The 22,036-nt window shown below is 36.2% G+C and overlaps 1 protein-coding gene across 1 annotated transcript; it reads right to left on the bottom strand.

The window, feature by feature from the left end:
- Nucleotides 1–13,451: 13,451 nt before the first annotated feature.
- On the bottom strand, nt 13,452–16,982 carry LOC127849080 (uncharacterized). Its single transcript, XM_052381802.1, has 2 exons — nt 16,631–16,982; nt 13,452–16,276 (listed from the first exon to the last, which is right to left on the bottom strand). The coding sequence occupies exons 1-2, from the start codon at nt 16,980–16,982 to the stop codon at nt 13,452–13,454; spliced, it is 3,177 nt and encodes a 1,058-aa protein (XP_052237762.1).
- Between the last annotated feature and the right edge of the window lie 5,054 nt (nt 16,983–22,036).

The raw sequence follows: 22,036 nt of genomic DNA on the forward strand, positions 1-22,036 counted from the left end.
CGTCAAAACATTGTCCTGAAAATGGCCAAAATATTCCTGAATTTTCACAGTTCGCATCTCAAAGTTTAAAAGTCGACAGTTTTATTGTTGCGTTCGACATTGTAAAAAGCAAGAAAAACTCGACGCCTGTCACATAAAAAAACAGTCAATAGTGGTATAGCATAAACCACAGTTCAACATACAATTAAGATATTTAGTTATTGTCAGATTGCTTAGGATATTCATATGCATGTGTGTGACTTATGTAGTTTATTTGATGATTTCTCGAGAACTTGTTCTTATACCTTTTATATTGAGCATAAATGGCAGTCACGTCTAATACTGATTGCAACTATATAGAACCGTTGGAATAGTTTTAAAATGGAACATACATGCATAAAGCATAAAATACATTAACGTCGTGTTAAAATAAATAGTTTAATAAGGCCTTTTTCAACTAGTTCAACGAAATTTAATGTTCGCAAAAGAAATATGTCAGGTATACACATTTAACTGCTTAGCGCTATTATTTCTTATGCGTTATACAGGAAAGCATAGTTGGTTGAAATATTGCAATTGATCATGTTAGAAATCTAGAGCTGGACTAAGAAATAATTATGTAATATTACGTGTTTCTGTTTTGTATTACTGTATGGTGTACATATAACTTATGTATATGCACACCCCCTCGGATAAGAGGGAAATATTTTTTTGCACATGTCCGTTTGTTGGTCGGTCGGTGTGATGGTCGGTTAGTCGATCGGTCCGTAGACGTTTTGTTACTGCACGATGTCTATAGATCGCTTTAACGAACGATGCACATTTTGTTATGATGGTGCATTGTGTTGTGGAAAGAAGCCTATCGATTTTAGATCAACTAGTCAACAGTCAATGGCACGTGAGGTTTTAACATCAACTAGATATTATTGTTATTTTAAGAACCATACATGTCCATACAATTAAAACAATACGAAATAAATTTTTTATCAATATCCATCTAACATTTGATACTTAATATAACTGATTGTTTGATATATTATGGTACTAGCAGCTGTAAAAGCGTTCAAGCTTTTTATCCTATTTGACACCACTCTTACAAAAACACTATAAAAGTAAATATTATAAGTGATGTATAAAAACCATAGTTACTTGCCTGCTTACTTTCCATATAATGTTGTGAAACAATTCAAAATGTCAGCCTAGAGTTGATTTAAAACTAGAACTGTTAACACTGGAGACCAAAATTGAACAAATTAGCATTTTAATTTTACCCAAAGCTTCCAAAAGATGCATACGTCTATCCACTGTTTTAAATGGTCTTCTGCCAGACACATTTGCAGTTTCATTTGCGCACACAAAAGTTTACCTAGCAGTTTGTTTACAAGTAAAACGTGCCAACAAGAAACAAAATTTCAAATTGCCATGACTGATTGAACGTTTCCATCCATAAGATCTTCAAACATCGATTATTTTATCAAAATTTGTTTCCGAAACTAATTTAGACACAGCTGATAGAATGGTTTTGAAGGTATTAACAAGACAACGCGGCACACTGACAATACTTTATATGAACACCAACCATGTGCATAAGATGTTGATGCTATTTCTTGTAATAAAAATTATAGAAAAAGTCACATATTATCATTATATTTGTTCTAAATTGAAATACATACGTTGTATCTGCACTATTTTATCCATTCTGAATCCTAGGATGTACGTTTCGTTATGTTGCGTATTTTTACTGGTTTATGACAACACAGTGTAAAACTTCGTATCGAGCCCACGCTATGTGTCATCATGACTCGTCTAAATATAGCTGTACACGTCATGTCGGTATTAAAAAGTTACTGCATGCAGATATTGACGTTTTGTAATGATCGTTAAACGAACAACAGTGCGTACGTGTGTTCGGTGTGATTGAATTAATATCGCACCCCAATGATGATGAAGCTTAGGTTGACATAAGTTCTATCCTCGGAATGACAATACGTCGTCTTGTCAGTGCGAGATTTATATATTGAAGCATGAACAATCTTACAATTTATGTAAGTGTTGGGGGGACATGCCTGATTTATAAACAAAGCTTGTGTAGATGACATGAAATTATTTAATTAAGTTTTGTTATATGAACGCTGTTTTTATGTTGTTCGGAAGATAATTTGTTAACTATCGTTATATGATATATTATGGTACTATATTACTAATTAACTTTTGTTGAATTGTGCGTAAACTGAATAACATGTAGTTAAGTAGGCTTCTCTGAAATCATCTTAAACACACTTCAACATATAAAATAATGTCCAGATTTAGTTTCCTCCTTTATTGTTTGTATAATATCGTGCAGTTTAAAAAATTTGTAAGGTTCTTAAATGAATAATTACGTGGCTTTTGACACCTGAAATCTGTTCACACATAATTTACAAAATATTTAAAACTATTTTACTTTATTTTTGTCTTGACAATCATTAACTTAACTATGTTGATATGATCACTATCTGATACCTTACCTTCCGAATATTAGATTTTCTGTTATACCTTTTGTAGAAATGGAGAGACATTTGTCAACTGACAGTTTTGGTAACATTCAAAAAAGGATTTTGATTGTGTTAACTAAAGTACGTCACAAGTGATTGTTGTCAGTCTCTGGTAAAGCTATTATATGTATTTATGTAAAGGTTATAACCTGTTGTTTATACAATATTGACATTTGTGTTGAACACAAAAGTGATTTTTTAAACTTAGCTTTTGGATGTTTTTAACAAAATCATTAGTTTATATACTTTAGCATATGTTGTGTTATAACAATCTGCTAATTAATTATGTTAAAGTTCAAATGAACATTGTCGCCTTAAAATAAAAAATTGCAATAACGTATATGCATTGAATATCTCAAGGAACGTGACCTAATAATTTATTAAACTAATCTATTTAATGTTTTCATAACATGCAATGTTTTTTTTCAACGATACAAGTGTAGTTATATTTATATATATATATGTTGCATATTTACTTATAAGTTTGTTTTTCATTTACGATGTATATAGTGTACTCTTTATACGGCACGTAACCCGTACTTTCAATTCAAATTTTCTTACGCTTACACTTTCCTTGTATGTGTGATAATTCTGCGTTTTTAAAACTTTTATATTTAAATGCTTTGTTATGTTGTTGTTGTTTGTTGTTTTTTTTCAATGTAACACGCCAGCCGTTTAGTGTATCGTATTCCCTTATTCCTATACGGCTGCTTGGTCAATTTTAGACACGCCCTTTATTGACAATTAACGATGTAAATGTATTATTCAGACAATGCTACTAACGGGTGTGTATTACGTTATAAATAAGGCTATATGCATCGAACATGTTACGTTATTTTACTTATTATTTCACGTGTATTTGTGATTGCACTATGTAAGTGTGGTTGTGTACTTTAATTTATCCGACTAGTTGAAGAAAGGTTTACATGGCCAGGATTGCCGAGCCGTCTTTGTCTTTCTGAGACGAGTTCAAGTGCAAGATTTTTAATTTAACTTTCAGAAAAAAAGATTTTTCAGCAACATAATAGAGCTGCATATAAATTGTGAAAAACTGTCCAAGTTATAAGTATATCAGTTGCAATAACATAATTTAAGAAAACGAATAGAATGTTGTTTTTTTTTCAAAAACTTCTATGATTTTATATGGTTTTAGGATAAAATGATTTTTTGTACGCACTTACATACTTACATGCTCAGTAAATTTAAAGAGCGCCCCACATTTATTTCCTATTTTTAAACAGATAATCAAGTAAAATATGTAAATATCAGAAATTATATTAAATAATTACACAGCTTGGCGGTATATATATACAAAACCATGAACGCTGCTTCATTTTATAATGATGTGTTATTACCACACTCGGTATTCTAAAGGAAGAAGTTTTAAAATTGTTCAATTAACATTTCCAGTCGAAAAATCAGTCAAAAACCGTAAACCTTTGTATCATGATATTAAGTACAATATTCTCCGAGAGAAATATACTTGTGTGTTTTTTTCTGCAACAATCTAGCGTTATTGTAAGCGATATTTGATTCTTTAGGTCAACCATTTACACCATTATTTAAATATAGTGCTTGTGTGCTTCAAAAGTGTGAAATAATCTCAACTTATGCGCGAAGGTAAACGCTGAAGAAAAATATACTATGAACTTAAATTGACAAAATTAAAAATGCTTTTTTAGACGTCCGAACGTTTGAGAACGCATGTACAAACAATAACACACCTTAGATCTTTTATTTAAGCTATTTGTTTTTTCAGTTTTCAGAATATAATTGTTCCGAACTAAACCCTTGACAATTATCAATAGGCCTATGTTAATAATGTTTTATATTTAATCCCATTGTACAATCCTAAATATACATGTTTGGTGTAGTTATATATATGTTGCATATATACTTATAAGTTTGTTTATGTTTTACGATGCATATATTATACACTTGAAACGACACGTATCACGTACTTTCGATACAAATATTCTTACGCTTACACTATCCTTGTATGTGTGCTTTTTAAAACGCTTATATTGAAAAGCTTTGTTATGTTGTTTTTTATAACGATACAAGCCAACCGTTTAGTGTATTGTATTCCCTTATTCCTATGCGATTGCTTGGTCAATTTTATAGTTATAGTATATCAGTTGCAATAACATAATGTAATAAATCAAATGAGCTGTTGCTCTTCAAAAACGGTCTATGTTAATTCGTGGTTTTAGGATTAAATGATTTTTTGCTCAGTAAAATTGAAAGAGCGCGCCACATTTATTTTCTTTTTTAAACAGATGATCAAGGAAAAATATATTAATATCGGAAATGATATTTAAATAATTACACAGCTTGGCGGTATATCGATACAAAATCGTGAACGCTGCTACAATTTTATTATAAAGTGTTATTACCATGCTCGGTATTCTAAAGAAGTAGTTTTAAATTGTCCATTTAATATTCGCAGTCGTACAAATCCGTTAAAACCCGTCAACATTTGTGTCATGCTATTTAAATACGATATTACCCAAGAGGAAGATACGCGATTTTTTTCTGCAACAATCTAGAGTTATTATAAGCGCCATGATATTTGATTCTTAGGGATATACTTGTGTTCTTGAAATAAGTGAAATCATCAAAATTTATGCGCGAAGGTACACGCAGAAGTAAATAAACGATAAATTTAAATTGATATAATTAACAATGATTTTAAAGACTTCCGAATGTTTAGCAACACAGGTACAAACAATTACGCGCCTAGGATATTTTATCTAAGCTATTTGTTCTTTCCGAATTTGATAGTTCCGGACTTAACCCTAAACAAATATCAATTGGCCTGGGTTCATAATGTTTTATATTAAATTCCATTTTACAATCCTGTATATGCATGTTTCATGTAGTTTTATATATGTTGCATGTTTACCAATAAGTTTATGTTTTAGTTTTACGATGCATATGTTGTACACGTTATACGGTACGTATCCCGTTCTTTCAATACAAATATTCGTACGCTTACACTTTCCTTGTATGTGTGATAATTTCTGCTTATAAAAACTTTTATATCAAAATGCTCTGTTATGTTGTTCTTTTTTTCAATTTTACCAGCCGTTTATTTTATTTATTCCCTCATTCCTATACGGCTGCTTGGTTAATTTTTGAATTTTTCAGACAACGATACGAACGGGTGTGCGTTACGTTAGCTATATGCATCGAAACTGTAACGTTATTTTTATAATTATTTCACGTGTGTTTGTGATTTAATTATGGATAGTTGTGGAACTGAAGGGGTCATAGCGAAACCTATGTTAGTGTGTTTGTGTTATTGACTTTATCCGACGAGTTGATAAAGGTTTACTTTGAGGTCGGTGACATTCGTATCTCGATCGGCGAAGGTCCAAACTCATTCGTAGCTAGTCGTGGGGCAGTCGTAATTGATTCCTGCAACTCGTGAGCTCCCGAAAAATCGTGGCCAAATTTTATACGTGTTTAAAAATTTGGCGTGGACCTTGAAAACTGAATGTAATCGTAGTTTGCAGTAACAGCGTCGTAGTGCGTTCTTGGGCGTCGTAATGGAATCGTAGGTTATTCGTGACTCAATCGGGAAATCGGTGATCACGTGATGTGTCTTCGAATCAGCTACGAAGATTCTCGTGATTTGAATAAATATCAATAGATATTGGCGCCTAATTCATGTGTGCGTTTGGTGAGGACCTAGCTTGGTCGTGTCCGATCTGCATCGTTCGTAGAACAGTCGCAGAAGATTCTTACACATCGTAGTGAAGTCGCGACCCTATTCGCAAGACTTCAACCGAACCCCACGATAAGTCGTAACTCAATCGTACCAGTTTCGTAACTGAATCGTAGATTGTCACGAGTCTTCCCGATTCAATAAATGTGATAAATTGTAGCGAATCGTGGGCTTGTTTTCGTAGTGGAATAGGGCCATAAGACGAGTTCAAGTCCAAAATGACACTAACTTGGTATTATTTTTATCCTACAAAATTTAATTCATTTAATTTGTTCCTGATGCCATTTAACATTAGTCTTAAATTGCGTAAAAGGAAAGCAAAAGCATATTAAATTAACTGAATCTAACCTTACGTAGTAATATTAAAATTGTTTGTGATCATACCCGTTAACGCCACTCGAAATAGCCTTTAGAAAATTCGCACCAAAGCACAGTAACGAGACACATTATCGCTATATGCTCGATTCAAATTTAATCGGCATGCACAATTTAACACACTCAAGTAGAACTCAGACGGTTTTGTTCCAACTAAAAGTTTTCGTTCATCACTGCAATATACTAAAAACAAATTTGGCTGCCATTTTAAACTTACAATATCTGTAGACCCTTACGTTAAGCATGATTCAGCATTTAACACCGATACTGTTAATTTTAGTCTACAAACAAGTCTTATTTTTACACACGTAATCCTTACTGGCATAAAAATGTCAACAATCTACTGGTTCTTGTTTTACTCACCAAAGTTGTGTTATAACCATGTTTATTTTTGTCCAGTTGTGTTTGCTACCATGAAGATTTAAAATTCTGAAGTAAGCAGGCAATTCTATGTGGATAGACAATAATTAATCGATAGTCAAAGGAACGACATATAAATCAAAGAAATTACCCTTTTAATTCAACATTGATTTCCTTCGAAAAGTTAAAGAAGAATTCACTGACACATTTATATCATTAAATCCGTCAATTGTTCAACAAAATATCGCATCATTCGAGTACATTGTATATTTGAAAGATATCGAAACTGCAGTAACACCGGTTTTATTCCAGTAATATATCCAAAACACTTTTATTCAGATTGTATTGTAATTATCTATCGTAAACACATTGGCTATGAAGACAAAAAAGTTAGTTTTGTAGACTGATAATCCGTCGTAAATACGCACACTCGTTATACTTAAAATGACAGTGTACCAAAAGACAAGAATCAGTCAATCGATTAATGTCGTCAGCTTTTTAGTAAAATAAGATCTTTGCCAACAGTTTCGCGATCGTGCATGCTATTTTGCGTCGCGGTTGGAGTGTCTGGTTACCATGCGGTAGACCCTTGTTCAATCCCCCGTTTTTAGTGTATTGGCTTCAGCCAATGGAGTTTGTAACGCAAATCGAAAAGTCGTCTCGTCGGTTGAGTGAAAAAATGCAGTAAAAATGCCCGGATATAACATAACATAAATAATAATAACATAAACTGCAACGAAAAATGCACTTGTTATCGTCTTCTGAGACCTGCATTATCTGAACAGACTGTGAAAAGAATGGTTAAACAAAAGTTCATATCAGAATAATGTCGACACGTCATTAATTACATAAAATTATTACTGAAAGGGGCTGCTTAACATTCTTTTATCTCGTATACTAGGAACCACACGACCCTTCCTAATGAAAAGAGGTGAATTGATTCAGTTGGTCGGTTGGTTTTTCGTGCAGAATTGTTATTCATTTAGTAACGGTTTTATTGCGCCGCATAACATTCCATAAAAATATTAGATTGAAGTACATGTATCGAATTAATTAAAGATGGGTGTGTATTTCGTGTCAAACCCTTTAACATCGACCAGTTTAAGGTCGGGTCCCAAAATGAGCTTAAAGGAAGTCAGTTCCAAAAAGAGGTTAAACATCGGCATTACATGAATTAAAAGGCAAAAACCTGCGTCGAGATAAAAATCATAATAGTGATGTATGTTATATTTTACTGTAAATATGCACAAATAAAGTTTCTTATACGAGATAATTATTACCAGAGGGGGTAATCACGCGATAGTCAAGATGGCGACGTCCACACCGAGGCAGATATATTTCGCCGTTTTAAACCCTTTATTACTCTTGTTTAATTGTTAAGGACGCTCACTTTCCAGCCATATAAATTAAAAAGTGATTAGCGTTTATTTCGTATTTAAATTCGCTTTGTATCTCGACTTTACTCCCCGCAAATTTTCTTAGTGGAGCCCTAATTAGGTCATCCCGCTAAGAAATTTCGCACCGAGTAAAGTCGATATATAGAGCGGATATTACTATGAAATAAACGTCAGTAACTTTCTTGCTAATATGGCTGGAAAGTGGGCGGAATTAAAATAATAATACAAGTTATTAAAGGGTATAAAACGAAAAATACCGGCATCGGCATGGACGTCGCCATCTTGATAATCACGTGATTACCCCCTCTGATTACAACACACACACACAAACGCGTTGAGCACAAACACCGTAGAGCCGAAAGGGCGTATTGATGAAAAAGAGACATAAATATAAAGTGGCTTACCGGGTGAAAATGTCCGATACACATTCGCGAAAAACACGAATACAGTATCTTTAAAGTTAGTTCCAACTAACGTCACTTGAACCCAGTAAGCTTAATGCTGCGCATGAATCCATGTAAAGGGTGAACCGGTCAAGAGCTTTCTCCTTTCTCAATAGTTTTTACTGAATTATGTCGCACAAACAAAGTGTTAATGTAATTTCAATTGTACGGACACATTTTTAAATATTTAATTAAGACTACATTTCATTGTTAAATAATATGTTCTCATATAAAAAAGAGACGCATACTTTTGAAAATCGCATACGCCTTATTTATAGACTTTACGTCTTGTCCTTTAGAATTTAATTGCATAATCGTTCATTCGAAGCGGATAGTACGTAAATTCACTCCGTGTGAACATGTAGCTTGAAATCGGATAATTTTAATTTAAAGAAGTGGTAAAATTTTAAAGGTTTGAAGATCTTACTTCTGACGACGATAGCAGTAACGTTCGATACGATTACACCGGGAAGGTTGAATGGCAACAACGGCGACACTTCAAATTATATTGTAAGGTAAGGGTCGGAACTGCTTAAATGTTTTTGGTGATATATGCATTAATTCCTATATATGGAGGTGGTACAATAAGTTCGTTGACAGATCTTGTAGTCTCAATACACGATGTCTTACTTTAATGAATTATTAAGTTAAATTGAAAGACCAAACTAGCTAACAAATATGGAACCTATTCAATCAACACACACATATTTTTTATTTTATTTTGTTTTTCTTTCTAAATTAAAAAACAGACACAACACAAGTGTGGTCGTTTATGCTGCTTATTGTCCTTTTTTATGATTGTGTCGTAATGTTCTATATATATGTTGCGTCGGACTGGTCGATATCTGTAGTTGTTTTCTTACATCGAACAATGGCTAAATATGATTTCTTTTAATTCAAGTATTTATAAACTATAATAAGATAAGCTCGAAGCAATATGTCGAAATATCGCACAGATTGTTTACTTACCAACAGGGAATGGAATATATAAACAAATTGGGTTTATTTCGCCTAAGTGGCAACGCGCTTCGCCATTTTGCAGCAATTTATAATACTTATATTATATGTGAAGAGTGTGAAACTTTGACTGTCCAGTCTCAATATATACAGCTCTTATTGTCTTGCTTTAAATACACCACCATTTACACTGGATGATAAGTGCAACCGCACGTTTGTAACATGAAGTCCCCACACAGATCCGACATTTTTCTAACCGTTCAAACGCGCGGTTGCACTTTACTGAACAAATACTTATTTGTTTAAAAAGGTCATGATACCTAAAGAAAACTCTTACGAATGAGTGGGCTCTCCACTTCATCCCATTGAAAATGGTGAAATATTTTGAAAGAGATCCTTAAAAATGTTGACTGGGTCGCGCTTTATTCTCCAAACACAGATCCAAAAACGTCACGTTGTATAGGCACCGTGGATATTAGAGTAACAAACTTTCGTGGTAGTTCACATTTGATTAATTTTAAATGGAAAACAACAAATAACCATGAACACTTCATCCGTAGCATATGCAGTATTGATGGATAATATTATAGGCAACAACTTCACATTCGTATCGTGATACAGTCTTAAAGGCTGAGCAAACGAAGGTCATTGGCTGACCTATAAATAACTTTACACATTTTTTAAATAAATATCTTTCGTAATAAGATATTTACTTTGCAATCGTAACTAACGGTCGGGTGTTTGCTTTAGTATATTTTGAAGTGTTTTTCGTAACTCTCCCTTTTTACCGAATATAATACGTTACGAAAACAATTATTGTATAGCTATCCATTATTTAGTCGTATTTCATAAAAATAAGTCACTGACCGAAAATTAAATGAAATAAATATAATAGAGGATTGAAATAAAATATGTGGTCATTTAAAATAGCGTTTTGTAATTAAGCTTTTCGAAATTATGTTTGTAGATACGAAAAGATTATTGTCCGTTGGAAGAGCAAACCTGTAGATTTGATGTGGTGGGATCCAGTTATAATATTTCAGAAGTTAGTCTTGGATTCCTAGCCACTGCCATCGACACAAAATACATTCGGTAAGCTACAAATGGTGCGTATTTAGTTAATATTTGGTATCACGTTTTGTCATAGAATTACTTAAGATGTTAAACATGTGTTGATTCGTTTTAAGAAACTCATATATTTCTTGTTTCCCTGAATGTTCGTAGGTTCTGAGCCTATGCATTAAACTCAGGAAGTGCTAAAATATGGTATAGCGTATAACGACTACAATTTTAATCTTACAATTAAGACGACCATCTTGCAAAATTTAATAGGTTATTTCTTTATACCGCTTCAATACTTTTTTTTCGAAATTTGTATGAAAAGAAGTCGTATTAAACTTGTTTTGATAATGAAATGCATATGCATTTCCGGTATTGTTTTGAATTTATTTATTCAAGAAAAGTAAATGTGTATTTTATGAAAAGGGAGATAACACATTTACCTGTACAACACTTTTATGTATCTGCGTTAGTTAAAGTTACAGTTTGCGGACCGGTCATAAACATATGGGAATAATCGTACGAAAACGTGTTTTTATTGAGGATATCACTGAAAATCCGGTTGAAATCGGATGAAAACAAACAATATAGCAAAGTACGGAAATAACCTATTCAATATTCAAGGTTCGACACGTTATTTCGAACCTAAAAAAATGGAGAAACGGGCGAATTTAGCTGAGAGAAGGTAAGAACAAATGCAAATACATCTGTTACAGACCACAGGTGGTTAGCGTGTGGCTATGATATTAATTAGTAAAAACATCATTTTGAATGATAAATAATCATATTATAACGAAAAATTAACTTTTCTGAAAAAAAATATTTCACTATCAAATATATATATAACAAGGTATGCAACTCAAAATCACCCCATAACGGGGTGCATCGCTTTGAACAGCCATATCTTCATCAATTGTGCAGCGATTTTCACGATCTCGGTCTTATTCAACGCAGAAATGAATTTCCTTTCTGGAAATGTATATGTCTTGCAATATTTTTACAAATGCTGGGTCAACTTTTAAGAAATAACACGATACACAACACGCATGACCCAGTTGACAGTGATCATGTATTCTTTATGAATGAAATCTCCAGTTGTAAAGACACACCTCCGCATTGGACCAATGAAATCACTCGTATGTTTAAAATGTCAGTTAGTTGAAATGTATGTAAACAAAGGTTTCAAACGGCGCTGGACAGTTAGTCTTGATGCAGAATGTAACGACAAGAACGGTAATAATGTTTTTTCATACGTTTTATTGAATTATGGTATCGAACTACATGAACTTTGTAGGGAAGTTGCCCTTTACTCCGTGAAGATTTCAGTCTTAAAGACAGCATGATCACTGTCAACTGGGTCATGCGTGTTGTGTATCGTGTTATTTCTTAAAAGTTGACCCAGCATTTGTAAAAATATTGCAAGACATATACATTTCCAGAAAGGAAATTCATTTCTGCGTTGAATAAGACCGAGATCGTGAAAATCGCTGCAAAATTGATGAAGATATGGCTGTTCAAAGCGATGCACCCCGTTTTGGGCTGATTTTGAGTTGCATACCTTGTTATATATATATTTGATAGTGAAATATTTTTTTTCAGAAAAGTTAATTTTTCGTTATAATATGATTATTTATCATTCAAAATGATGTTTTCACTAATTAATATCATAGCCACACGCTAACCACCTGTGTTACAGACGGAAACTGAGTTGCAACGCTACGTTTTTGCTAAATCTATGTATTTCTGTTCCAAATGCTAATAATGTTTAGCGAAAGCTAAATTATATATATATATATATATATATATATATATATATATATATATATATATATATATATATATAAGTGAAATACAGTTCTGTACTGCTAAAACCACCAACATCATCAGCTGAGAACCGCCTATCAACAAGTGTTTCGGCCCTTTAATCACAGGACACTCTCCAGGCGGCGGGCCCGCAGTGTTGATCAGACACTACGTGTTGGTGGTAGGCTTCCAGCTCCTCTCCTCTCTCTTCATCCACAACCAACTGGATGCCCTTTCTGCTGCTAGGCTCAGTTTGCCCACTGCTCTCTTCCTGTCTGCTCCTTTGATGCCCAAGGCACTGAACATTCTCCACAGCGACTGTGCTGGGAATCCTCTAATGCCGATTTCAACAGGGTAGAGCCACACTCGCCATCCTTTCTCTCTGCACTGTTCTTGCAGGTATGTATACTTGGCCTTTTTCCGTTCGAAGGCCTCTTCACAACGAGATTCCCAAGGGACTGTCAGTTCAACCATGATCAGACACTTATCTTTAGTGGACCACAACACAATGTCAGGCCTTAATGTTGTCTGGATAATGTTCGGGAACACTAGCTTTTGCTTCAAGTCAACAGACATTTCCCACTGATCAGATTCATCTAATACAGAACTGGAAGGCTGCAGTTTTTTAGGCGCCTTTTGTCCTTCCTTCACGAACTGAATCATTTGGGGTTTCTGTCTGGGCCTCTTCTTGGTCCTCTCGCGCTCCAACTTGTCAGCGAGTTCCTGAAGAACACTGTCGTGTCTCCACCTGTAGCGTCCTTGGGTGAGGGCTGTGGTACACGATGACAGAATATGTTCCATGGTTCCTGTCTTGTCACACAATTGGCACTCGGGGTGGTCCTGTAGACCCCCATCTGTGCAGGTTTGAGGGTGACGGTAGCAGGTCATAGACTGATCTGAGCAGGAACGCTATCCTCAGTGGTTCGTAGCTCCAAATATCAGCCCAGGTCAGTTTTCTTTCTGTCGTTGTCCACTTCGTCCACGCACCTTGGGCACCCATAGCAACAGCTTTCGCTCTTCTGTCTTCTTCTTCTGCTGCTCTGACTTCATCTTGCACCATTCTCCTCCTTTCCATGTTTCCAGCAGAGCTCCATAATGTTATCTTGGAGCTGCCAAGCCCCTGTCTGCCTACAGCTGTGATGCCGACAATGTCTTTTTGCTGGAGTCTTTTCTCGGCCTGTTCGACTGCTTGGCTTGCTGACCACTTTCTCCCTGTCCTAGTTTCAATCCCAGCATTTCGGATTGAACTGTCCTGCGATTGCTTGAGCGTCACTACCAGTCGTGTCTTTGCAACTTTGAACTCCTCCACTAGTGATGATAGCGGGAGCTGTAGCTGGTTCGATCGCCCATACAATCCGATGCTGGTAAAGCTTGGTGGAATTCCCAGCCATCGGCGCAAGTGTCTGCTGATCTTTCTCTCCAAGCATTCGACAGAGGATGTAGGTATTTCATACAGCATAAGGGGCCACATCAGTCTGGGGAGAAGTGCATTCTGGAAGAGCCATGCCTTGAACTTTCCTGGTAAAGCGGATTTGTCGATTTGTTTCAGCCCTTCCTGGAGCTTTGACCTGATGCGCTCTACGTTTGCTTTGTCACTAAGGCTCGAATCAAACAACTTGCCCAGGCACTTTATGGGGCTGTCCATAATTGATGGTATGTCTTCCCCTTGGACTTGTAGGGTGAACCGTTTTGTGACTGATCCGCGCTTGATTACCAGGCTTCTGGACTTCTTGGGTTTGAAATTCATTCTAGCCCAGGTGGCTGCCTCCTCTAATACCTTTAGTACCCATCTTGCTTGTATGTGCGTCTGTGTTGTCACTGTCAGATCGTCCATGAAGCCTCTGTTTGTTGGCAGGTGTAACCCTGTAGATGTCTTAGGCCCGCGGGTTTCTTTGTTTGCAGGGTTGATTATGAGGTTCATGCCAATCACAAACAGGACAACTGAGATGGTACACCCGGTCACTATTCCCTTCTCCAGTCTCTGCCAAGCTGTCATCTTCTCGCCAACCATGAAGCGCAGTTTCATTCCACTGGAGTACGCATTGATCATCCCTTGAATGTGTTCAGGGATATGGTAGTACTGGAGGGCTGATTCGATGAGCTTATGTGGAATAGATCCGTAGGCGTTTGCAAGGTCTAGCCATACTACAGTCAGGTCTGATTTGTTCACCTTTGCTTCTCTAATGAGCTGGCTGATTGCACTGGTATGCTCCACACACCCTGAGAAGCCTGACACTCCACCCTTCTGAACTGTCGTATCAATGTTCCCATTTGTGGTCAGGTAGGTTGTCAGTCTTCTGGCTAAGATGGCGAAGAATATCTTGCCTTCCACGTTTAGCAAAGATATTGTTCTGAACTGGCTGATGTGTTTGGAGTTCTTCTCCTTTGGAGTAAATATACCTTCGGAATGTAGCCACTCATCATGTGTTATCCCCTTCCTCCAGATCACCTTAAGTAGGTTCCATAGTCTACGCAGCAGGAGAGGGCACATCTTGTAGACCTTGTATGGTATCTTGTTTGGTCCTGGGGCTGATCCCATTCTCGCTTTCCTCACAACTTCTTTCACCTCTAAGAGCGAGGGCTCTTTACTTTCCAGTGGGAATGTTGGGGGTGCCACAGGTTCTAGTCTTGGGCAATCCCCGAGTGGTATTAAACTGTCTGGATCTGAGTGAACCTGTCTGAGGTGTTCCTCGATGTCTGCCATGCTGGTTACTAATTGGCCTGACCTTTCTTTGTCCAGAAGTTGTTTGGAAAATTTGTATGGGTTAGATACAAACTCCGCTCTCTTTTGTGCCCTTCTTCTTCTCGCCGTTCTCACATTCTCAGCCTTCCTTAAAGTCTGTAGCTCTCTCCTGAGAATGTCTCGTAGCTCCTGGAGGCCCAATCTCTCTTCTTGATTTGCCTTCTTGTATGCCTTGTTGAGGCTCTTCAGCTCTCCTCTAATCTGTTTCATGCGACTCTGTCTCCTGTTGGGTGTCTGCTGGGGCTTTGGTCGACGTGTTTTCTTGGTGCCAAATCGCTCCTTAGCCACCGTGTAGACTAGAGTTGTCATGCACTTTAACTTCCTATCTACTGGTCCTTGCATGGTGGATGTCAGTATGGCATCTAGCTCCTTGTCTAAGTCGTTCCAGGCTCTTTTGTCTGTGGTCTTCGGCCAGTCAATTGGTTGTCGTTGTTCCACTGGGGCCTGATTGGCTTTGGGCTGCGGCAGGTCGTGTATTTGCTCAGTTAGCTCTTTTTCTCTTAGTAATTCCAGAAGCGGGTCCTCTTCATCCTTCATCTCGCCAGCTAGTGTCGAAGTAGCACTACTTGTCTGGGCAGTGAGCTGTTCAGCAGCGGAGAGGTCCCCAGTACTATGGGTTGTGACCTGACTAGGATCCTCCTGCGTCTCACCAGGGATCAACCCTGCGCGCTGTTGCTGTTCAGTTCTCCGACCACACACAGTTCTGGCTTGGTAGATTCGTAGGCCTCTGAGGTTTTTGCAGACCTTGCCACACCTGCATCTAACAACTGTCGGTGTTCCAGTCAATGTCGTTTGGACAAGCTGTGTCGTTACCGTGAAATCCGTCCTATTGGGTCTTTCTTCCACCCTCCCTCTCGGAAGACTCTGAGGGTATTCTTCAATGTTCGAGTCTGTAGCTGTTGTATGTGGGTTGTCCTCTCTCGAAGACTGCACTCAGGCGTGCTAGCCCATTGTGCCCCGGTCCAGGCTGTTCCTGGGGGTCACCTGTCTCTCCAAGTGTCACCAAACTATTCTTGGTTGTCATCTGGTCTTTCCCAAATGTCACCGGTTTCCCGGACAGTAAATGAGTGAAATACAGTTCTGTACTGCTAAAACCACCAACATCATCAGCTGAGAACCGCCTATCAACAAGTGTTTCGGCCCTTTAATCACAGGACACTCTCCAGGCGGCGGGCCCGCAGTGTTGATCAGACACTACGTGTTGGTGGTAGGCTTCCAGCTCCTCTCCTCTCTCTTCAACCACAACCAACTGGATGCCCTTTCTGCTGCTAGGCTCAGTTTGCCCACTGCTCTCTTCCTGTCTGCTCCTTTGATGCCCAAGGCACTGAACATTCTCCACAGCGACTGTGCTGGGAATCCTCTAGTGCCGATTTCAACAGGGTAGAGCCACACTCGCCATCCTTTCTCTCTGCACTGTTCTTGCAGGTATGTATACTTGGCCTTTTTCCGTTCGAAGGCCTCTTCACAACGAGATTCCCAAGGGACTGCCAGTTCAACCATGATCAGACACTTATCTTTAGTGGACCACAACACAATGTCAGGCCTTAATGTTGTCTGGATAATGTTCGGGAACACTAGCTTTTGCTTCAAGTCAACAGACATTTCCCACTGATCAGATTCATCTAATACAGACTGGTAGGCTGCGGTTTTTTAGGCGCCTTTTGTCCTTCCTTCACGAACTGAATCATTTGGGGTTTCTGTCTGGGCCTCTTCTTGGTCCTCTCGCGCTCCAACTTGTCAGCGAGTTCCTGAAGAACACTGTCGTGTCTCCACCTGTAGCGTCCTTGGGTCAGGGCTGTGGTACACGATGACAGAATATGTTCCATGGTTCCTGTCTTGTCACACAATTGGCACTTGGGGTGGTCCTGTAGACCCCATCTGTGCAGGTTTGAGGGTGACGGTAGCAGGTCATAGACTGATCTGAGCAGGAACGCTATCCTCAGTGGTATATATATATATTTATTTATTTATTTTATGCTTTTTGGTGGTTTATAGAGAAATATCAGTGAATTAAAACGGATAATTTTACTGTTAAAACAGTGAAAATTATCAGTGAAAATTATCGATAATTTTCACTGTTTTACCGGCAGTATTTTTTTACCCCATTGTGACCCCCCACGCATTCTTCCACCAAGAGCGAGAACTCTTCGATGAATATTTATATCAACATACAAATAACTTCCCTTGAATATACATGTAAACACTGTTAGCGTTATTTACGCTATAAAAATAGACTCCGCATATTTATACGACAACATGACATGAACAAATTGTGTCATCATATGATTATTTATTTTTTAAATGATGTTATCGGTGTTTTTTTCCTTTCACTTGATATGTGTTGCATTGTAAATACAAAAAAGTTATTGTTTAACGTTTGTTTTCTTGTGAACTATTTGCAACGCTTATTGTAAAAGCGGTAATGATATTTTGGGGCGCCCAAAGGATAATTGGTTTGAACGGATTGGCAAACGTATAAAAATATTAATTTGTGAGCATACAATAAAAAGAAAATTTGTTGGATTGGGTGGAATATCGATTTTAATTCACTCGTGATCATAGAAAAATATATTTGTATGATCACTCGTGAATTAAAATCGATATTCCACCCAATCCAACAAATATCCTCTCTCTCTTTCTCTCTCTCTCTCTCTCTCTCTCTCTCTCTCTCTCTCTATATATATATATATATATATATATATATATATATATATATATATATATATATATATATATATATATATATATATATTTGCATAACTCGCGACGCTGCAATGATTTTCGCCTGTATGTATTTTATTCATTTATATATTATTTTATCGATTCAAAACCGATTTTGACCAGGTTTTCGACGTCAACCTCAATACAGATATATGTCAATGAAATTATGTAAAGTTTATTTCTCGCTATACGATTTAAATGCAAAACAACAATCTTTTCCGCGAACTGTCACTTTAAATCTAAATAAAACATACATAGTAATGAATTTTAAAAGCAGATTACTATTCAGGTCGTTTTTTTACACATGATCCAGCGTTAAGTACTTCCCATGTTGGGCAAAAATCGATATATCATTTTAACAGCTTACATGATTTCCTTATATAGCACTATTTTTCATACTCATTCATATAAAAAATGTAAGAAATGTTGAAGTTCGATTCTTAACGATTATATGTAGTTTTTATCTCCTGATAGTGTTTCTCAATTGAGAGTGTTTGCTATGTATAATTTTACTGAAAAGTAATACAAACATCTTCAAGAAAAGTGTTTTGATTCGTTATTTTGATATGGTTTTCATATCAAATTAAATATCTACCCATTTATAATGCCGGTTTCTATTAAAAACCATTTCAGCATCCGAGTATAGGCATTATAGAAAATACAGATTTAAAAGGCCTCATACTGTGAAATAAAATTTGCCAAATAAGTTGTACTACATTAAATGGACGCTATATTACACAGTTAAGATGTATTTTTTTTTAACTTTTTTTGTTCAACAAAGCTGAAGACTTTAAAATCACAGAGACGAGAAACGTCAGCTCGACAGTGGTCGTAACAGTCGATAATGAAACGTCATTCGAATATCCGAAAGTGGAGTTTTGGATCACAATAGGTAAGAATATCATTCTTTGTACAACCATGATCCTCTCTCGAAAATTGATAAATACTGCTTCTACATCTACATTATTTACAAAAGAATACTTTTAGTGTGAATCGGAATAATTATAAAGACGTCATTACATTGATATTGCCCCTCAAATCTCGAGTTTACCTTTTTCAAAAATCAAAAGAGAACAGTTACGAAATAAAAGAACAATGTTTTGTTTTCGGTGTATTTATGATTTTAATAATTGCAAATAAATTATTTCGTTTGTAGCCACGCCACTCGTGAATCGTAAAATGTCTATTGTCAGACTTTTTTCGGTGCAACTGCTATGTAACCAACCAAATACAATGTCAGTAGATACACATCTAATTGGAGTTTGTCCTTTAAACAAACACAAATTTATTCATAAAAAATTGCTTTCAAATCAAAATGCGTGTGACTACAAACGTCCGCCTGGCAAAGCACACGGTTGTGCATTGGTAGTTGGTGTACTTTCTCACTTAAGTACCGTATTCATTCTTTTAAACTTGATAAAAGTTATGTTATAAATAATAAATACATGCATTTGAATACTGAACGTCTGATGTGAATTCATTGGTTGTCAGTGTATCAAATGCACAATTTAACGAAGACAAGTTTAATATGTTAATTATTTATGTGTACAAGTAAATCGATTTTAAACTTTAAAAATATAGTAACGTATTATAAGTAAGGCACTTATAACTTATTCAAATATTTCTTTACAAAAAATGTATAAGTATCTGAATGTTACAAAACAATCTAGGTATTAGTTTTTAATTGAGATACAATAAGTTGGGCTTTCCAAGTTTAAGAGCTTTATTAGGTAACAAGTAACTTTTATTTAAACAACTCAGCCCATAGTTTAGTTGTAAAACCTTTTATATAATCGACAAAATAAACATCAACATTTCAGTGAAAAAAGAACATTCAAAGGTACCAGTGTTTCAATAGAGTTTGAATAATACAAAAAAACGCCAATCTGGGTTGAAATTCTTATGGCTGGTAATCATCACGATGTAACACACTTGTATGGAAGGGAATGTCCGCTAGTCCATTCAGACATTTAGTTGCTAAATGAAAATTGCATATTGCTTAACGACAACTCCATGTTGACATATTACAATTGCATTTTGGTATATGACATTGTCAAATGCTTTTTGTATTTTGCTTTTCGTTACCAACATACTGTCTGTACATTCCGACTTAACACTAGTAATTACAATAGCAATTGCACTAGTAAGTACACTAGCAATTCAACAAGACGAAAGCAATATTCACTAAGCATGTTGCAAGGCCTGACACAACATGAATGTTATCAAATGCGACATGACAATTTGAAATGTGTAATTCATATAAAGCGGAGAACCAAGAATATGGGGATCATTCAACTCCAAGTTATTTTTTGACTATTAAACCGCGAGCTATTTTTGTCGAAAAATCACTGTCTCTGTGAGTCAGTAAAACGCGAGAAGCAGGCTAGTTGCGTGTGCGCAAGCAAATCGATGCATGATTAATAAGTTTGATTGTCAGTTCTTCCGTACATCCGTCTGCGTGTGACTGTCACAAAGAACGTTAATTATTAACACAGCTGCGCCTTTTGAAATCAGCAATGGATATTTTGTTCTCTTTACGCAGTTAGATAATTTCTATGATTTGCACGTCTTTTTTAATTTTTCATATTGCGTAGATATTATTTTAAGGAACTTGTTCACATACTTTCATTGCTATCCCCACGCATTTAAACGCGTGGTGATATTGTTTTGATCTCCGCTATTGGTCCGTCTGTCCTGGCCACTATCTCCTCCTCTACTATTAGCACTAGAACCTTGAAACTTACACACATGGTAGCTATGAGCATATGTGCGACGGTGCACTATTTTGAATTTTGATCTGACCCCTGGGTCAAAAGTTATTATCATGTGCGTAGCATGTTGTTCGTAAAATGAGTGAAAATGTCCTCATTTTACCCCCATAACTTTTGACCCAGTGATCAGATCAAAATTCCAAATAGTGCACCGTCGCACATACGCTCATAGCTACCTTGTGTGTAAGTTTCAAGGTTCTAGCGCTAATAGTGTAAGGATAAAACATATATTATATAAAAATAACCTCATTACCACTGCGCCAAGCACGCTGTTATAAATTATTGCGATTATAAACGCTATGTTAGTAATACTCGTATTATATAAATTATCTTGGTAAAGAATTACAAAAGCATAATTATTTTACCGATTTCGAAGGATGAGTATCAATTAATGACGAAATAATTTTTCTTAGCCAGGAGCTTTATGTTGCCTGTTTAAAAAATGTATAAATTCTTGTTTGAATCTATGACACTTTTTCTCAGAAAATCGTCATTTTGGCCAAACTGTGAACAAGTCCATCTAACTTGCTAAAGTCAACAAAATATCCGGCGACCCGGTTTCAATTCAAAATCCTGGCGCACGCGAATTTTGTTAGTGGTCATAAGGTCAGCGGTTTCCTCCGGGTTCTCCACCACCACCCCCACCTCACACACACACACACACACACACACACACACACACACACGCACGCACGCACGCACGCACGCACGCACGCACGCAGTCACACACACACACACACACACACACACACACACACACACACACACACACACATCAGTAGATTTATTATTATTTTATATAGACAAAAAACAAAAAAAAATAAGAAGATTATCTCAATAAATCTATAAAGTAAAACGAAAAAGAAATCACACAATCGAATTTTTTCTCATGACCGATTTTTACTAACACAAACTCTAATGAGGCATAAAATTAATAAAGTCTTTACATTGTGACTTGTTAACAACAGACATAAAGTGAAAACCTTAAAATGAATTCGCATGTTTATTTTTTTCTTCTTCAATATACTAACTTAAAAGTGTACATAAAACAATCACTAAGAAACAAATATCTAGCATTACGATGTTATTTCATCTTAAGAACTGTCGAGTTTGAAATATAACATTAAATCATGAACATCTCCTCTAATTGCTCCAAACATGCAA

Source organism: Dreissena polymorpha, chromosome 10 (genome assembly GCF_020536995.1).
Source record: "Dreissena polymorpha isolate Duluth1 chromosome 10, UMN_Dpol_1.0, whole genome shotgun sequence".
NCBI lineage: Eukaryota > Metazoa > Mollusca > Bivalvia > Myida > Dreissenidae > Dreissena > Dreissena polymorpha.

What these genes read in the sequence shown, in the direction of transcription:
- LOC127849080 (XM_052381802.1), bottom strand. Translation starts at nt 16,982, where the DNA reads ATGTCTGTTGACTTGAAGCAAAAGCTAGTGTTCCCGAACATTATCCAG. An exon ending in AGCAGCAGAAAGGGCATCCA is followed by an intron (nt 16,277 to 16,630) that starts GTTGGTTGTGGT and finishes CACATACAACAG; the next exon opens with CTACAGACTCGAACATTGAA.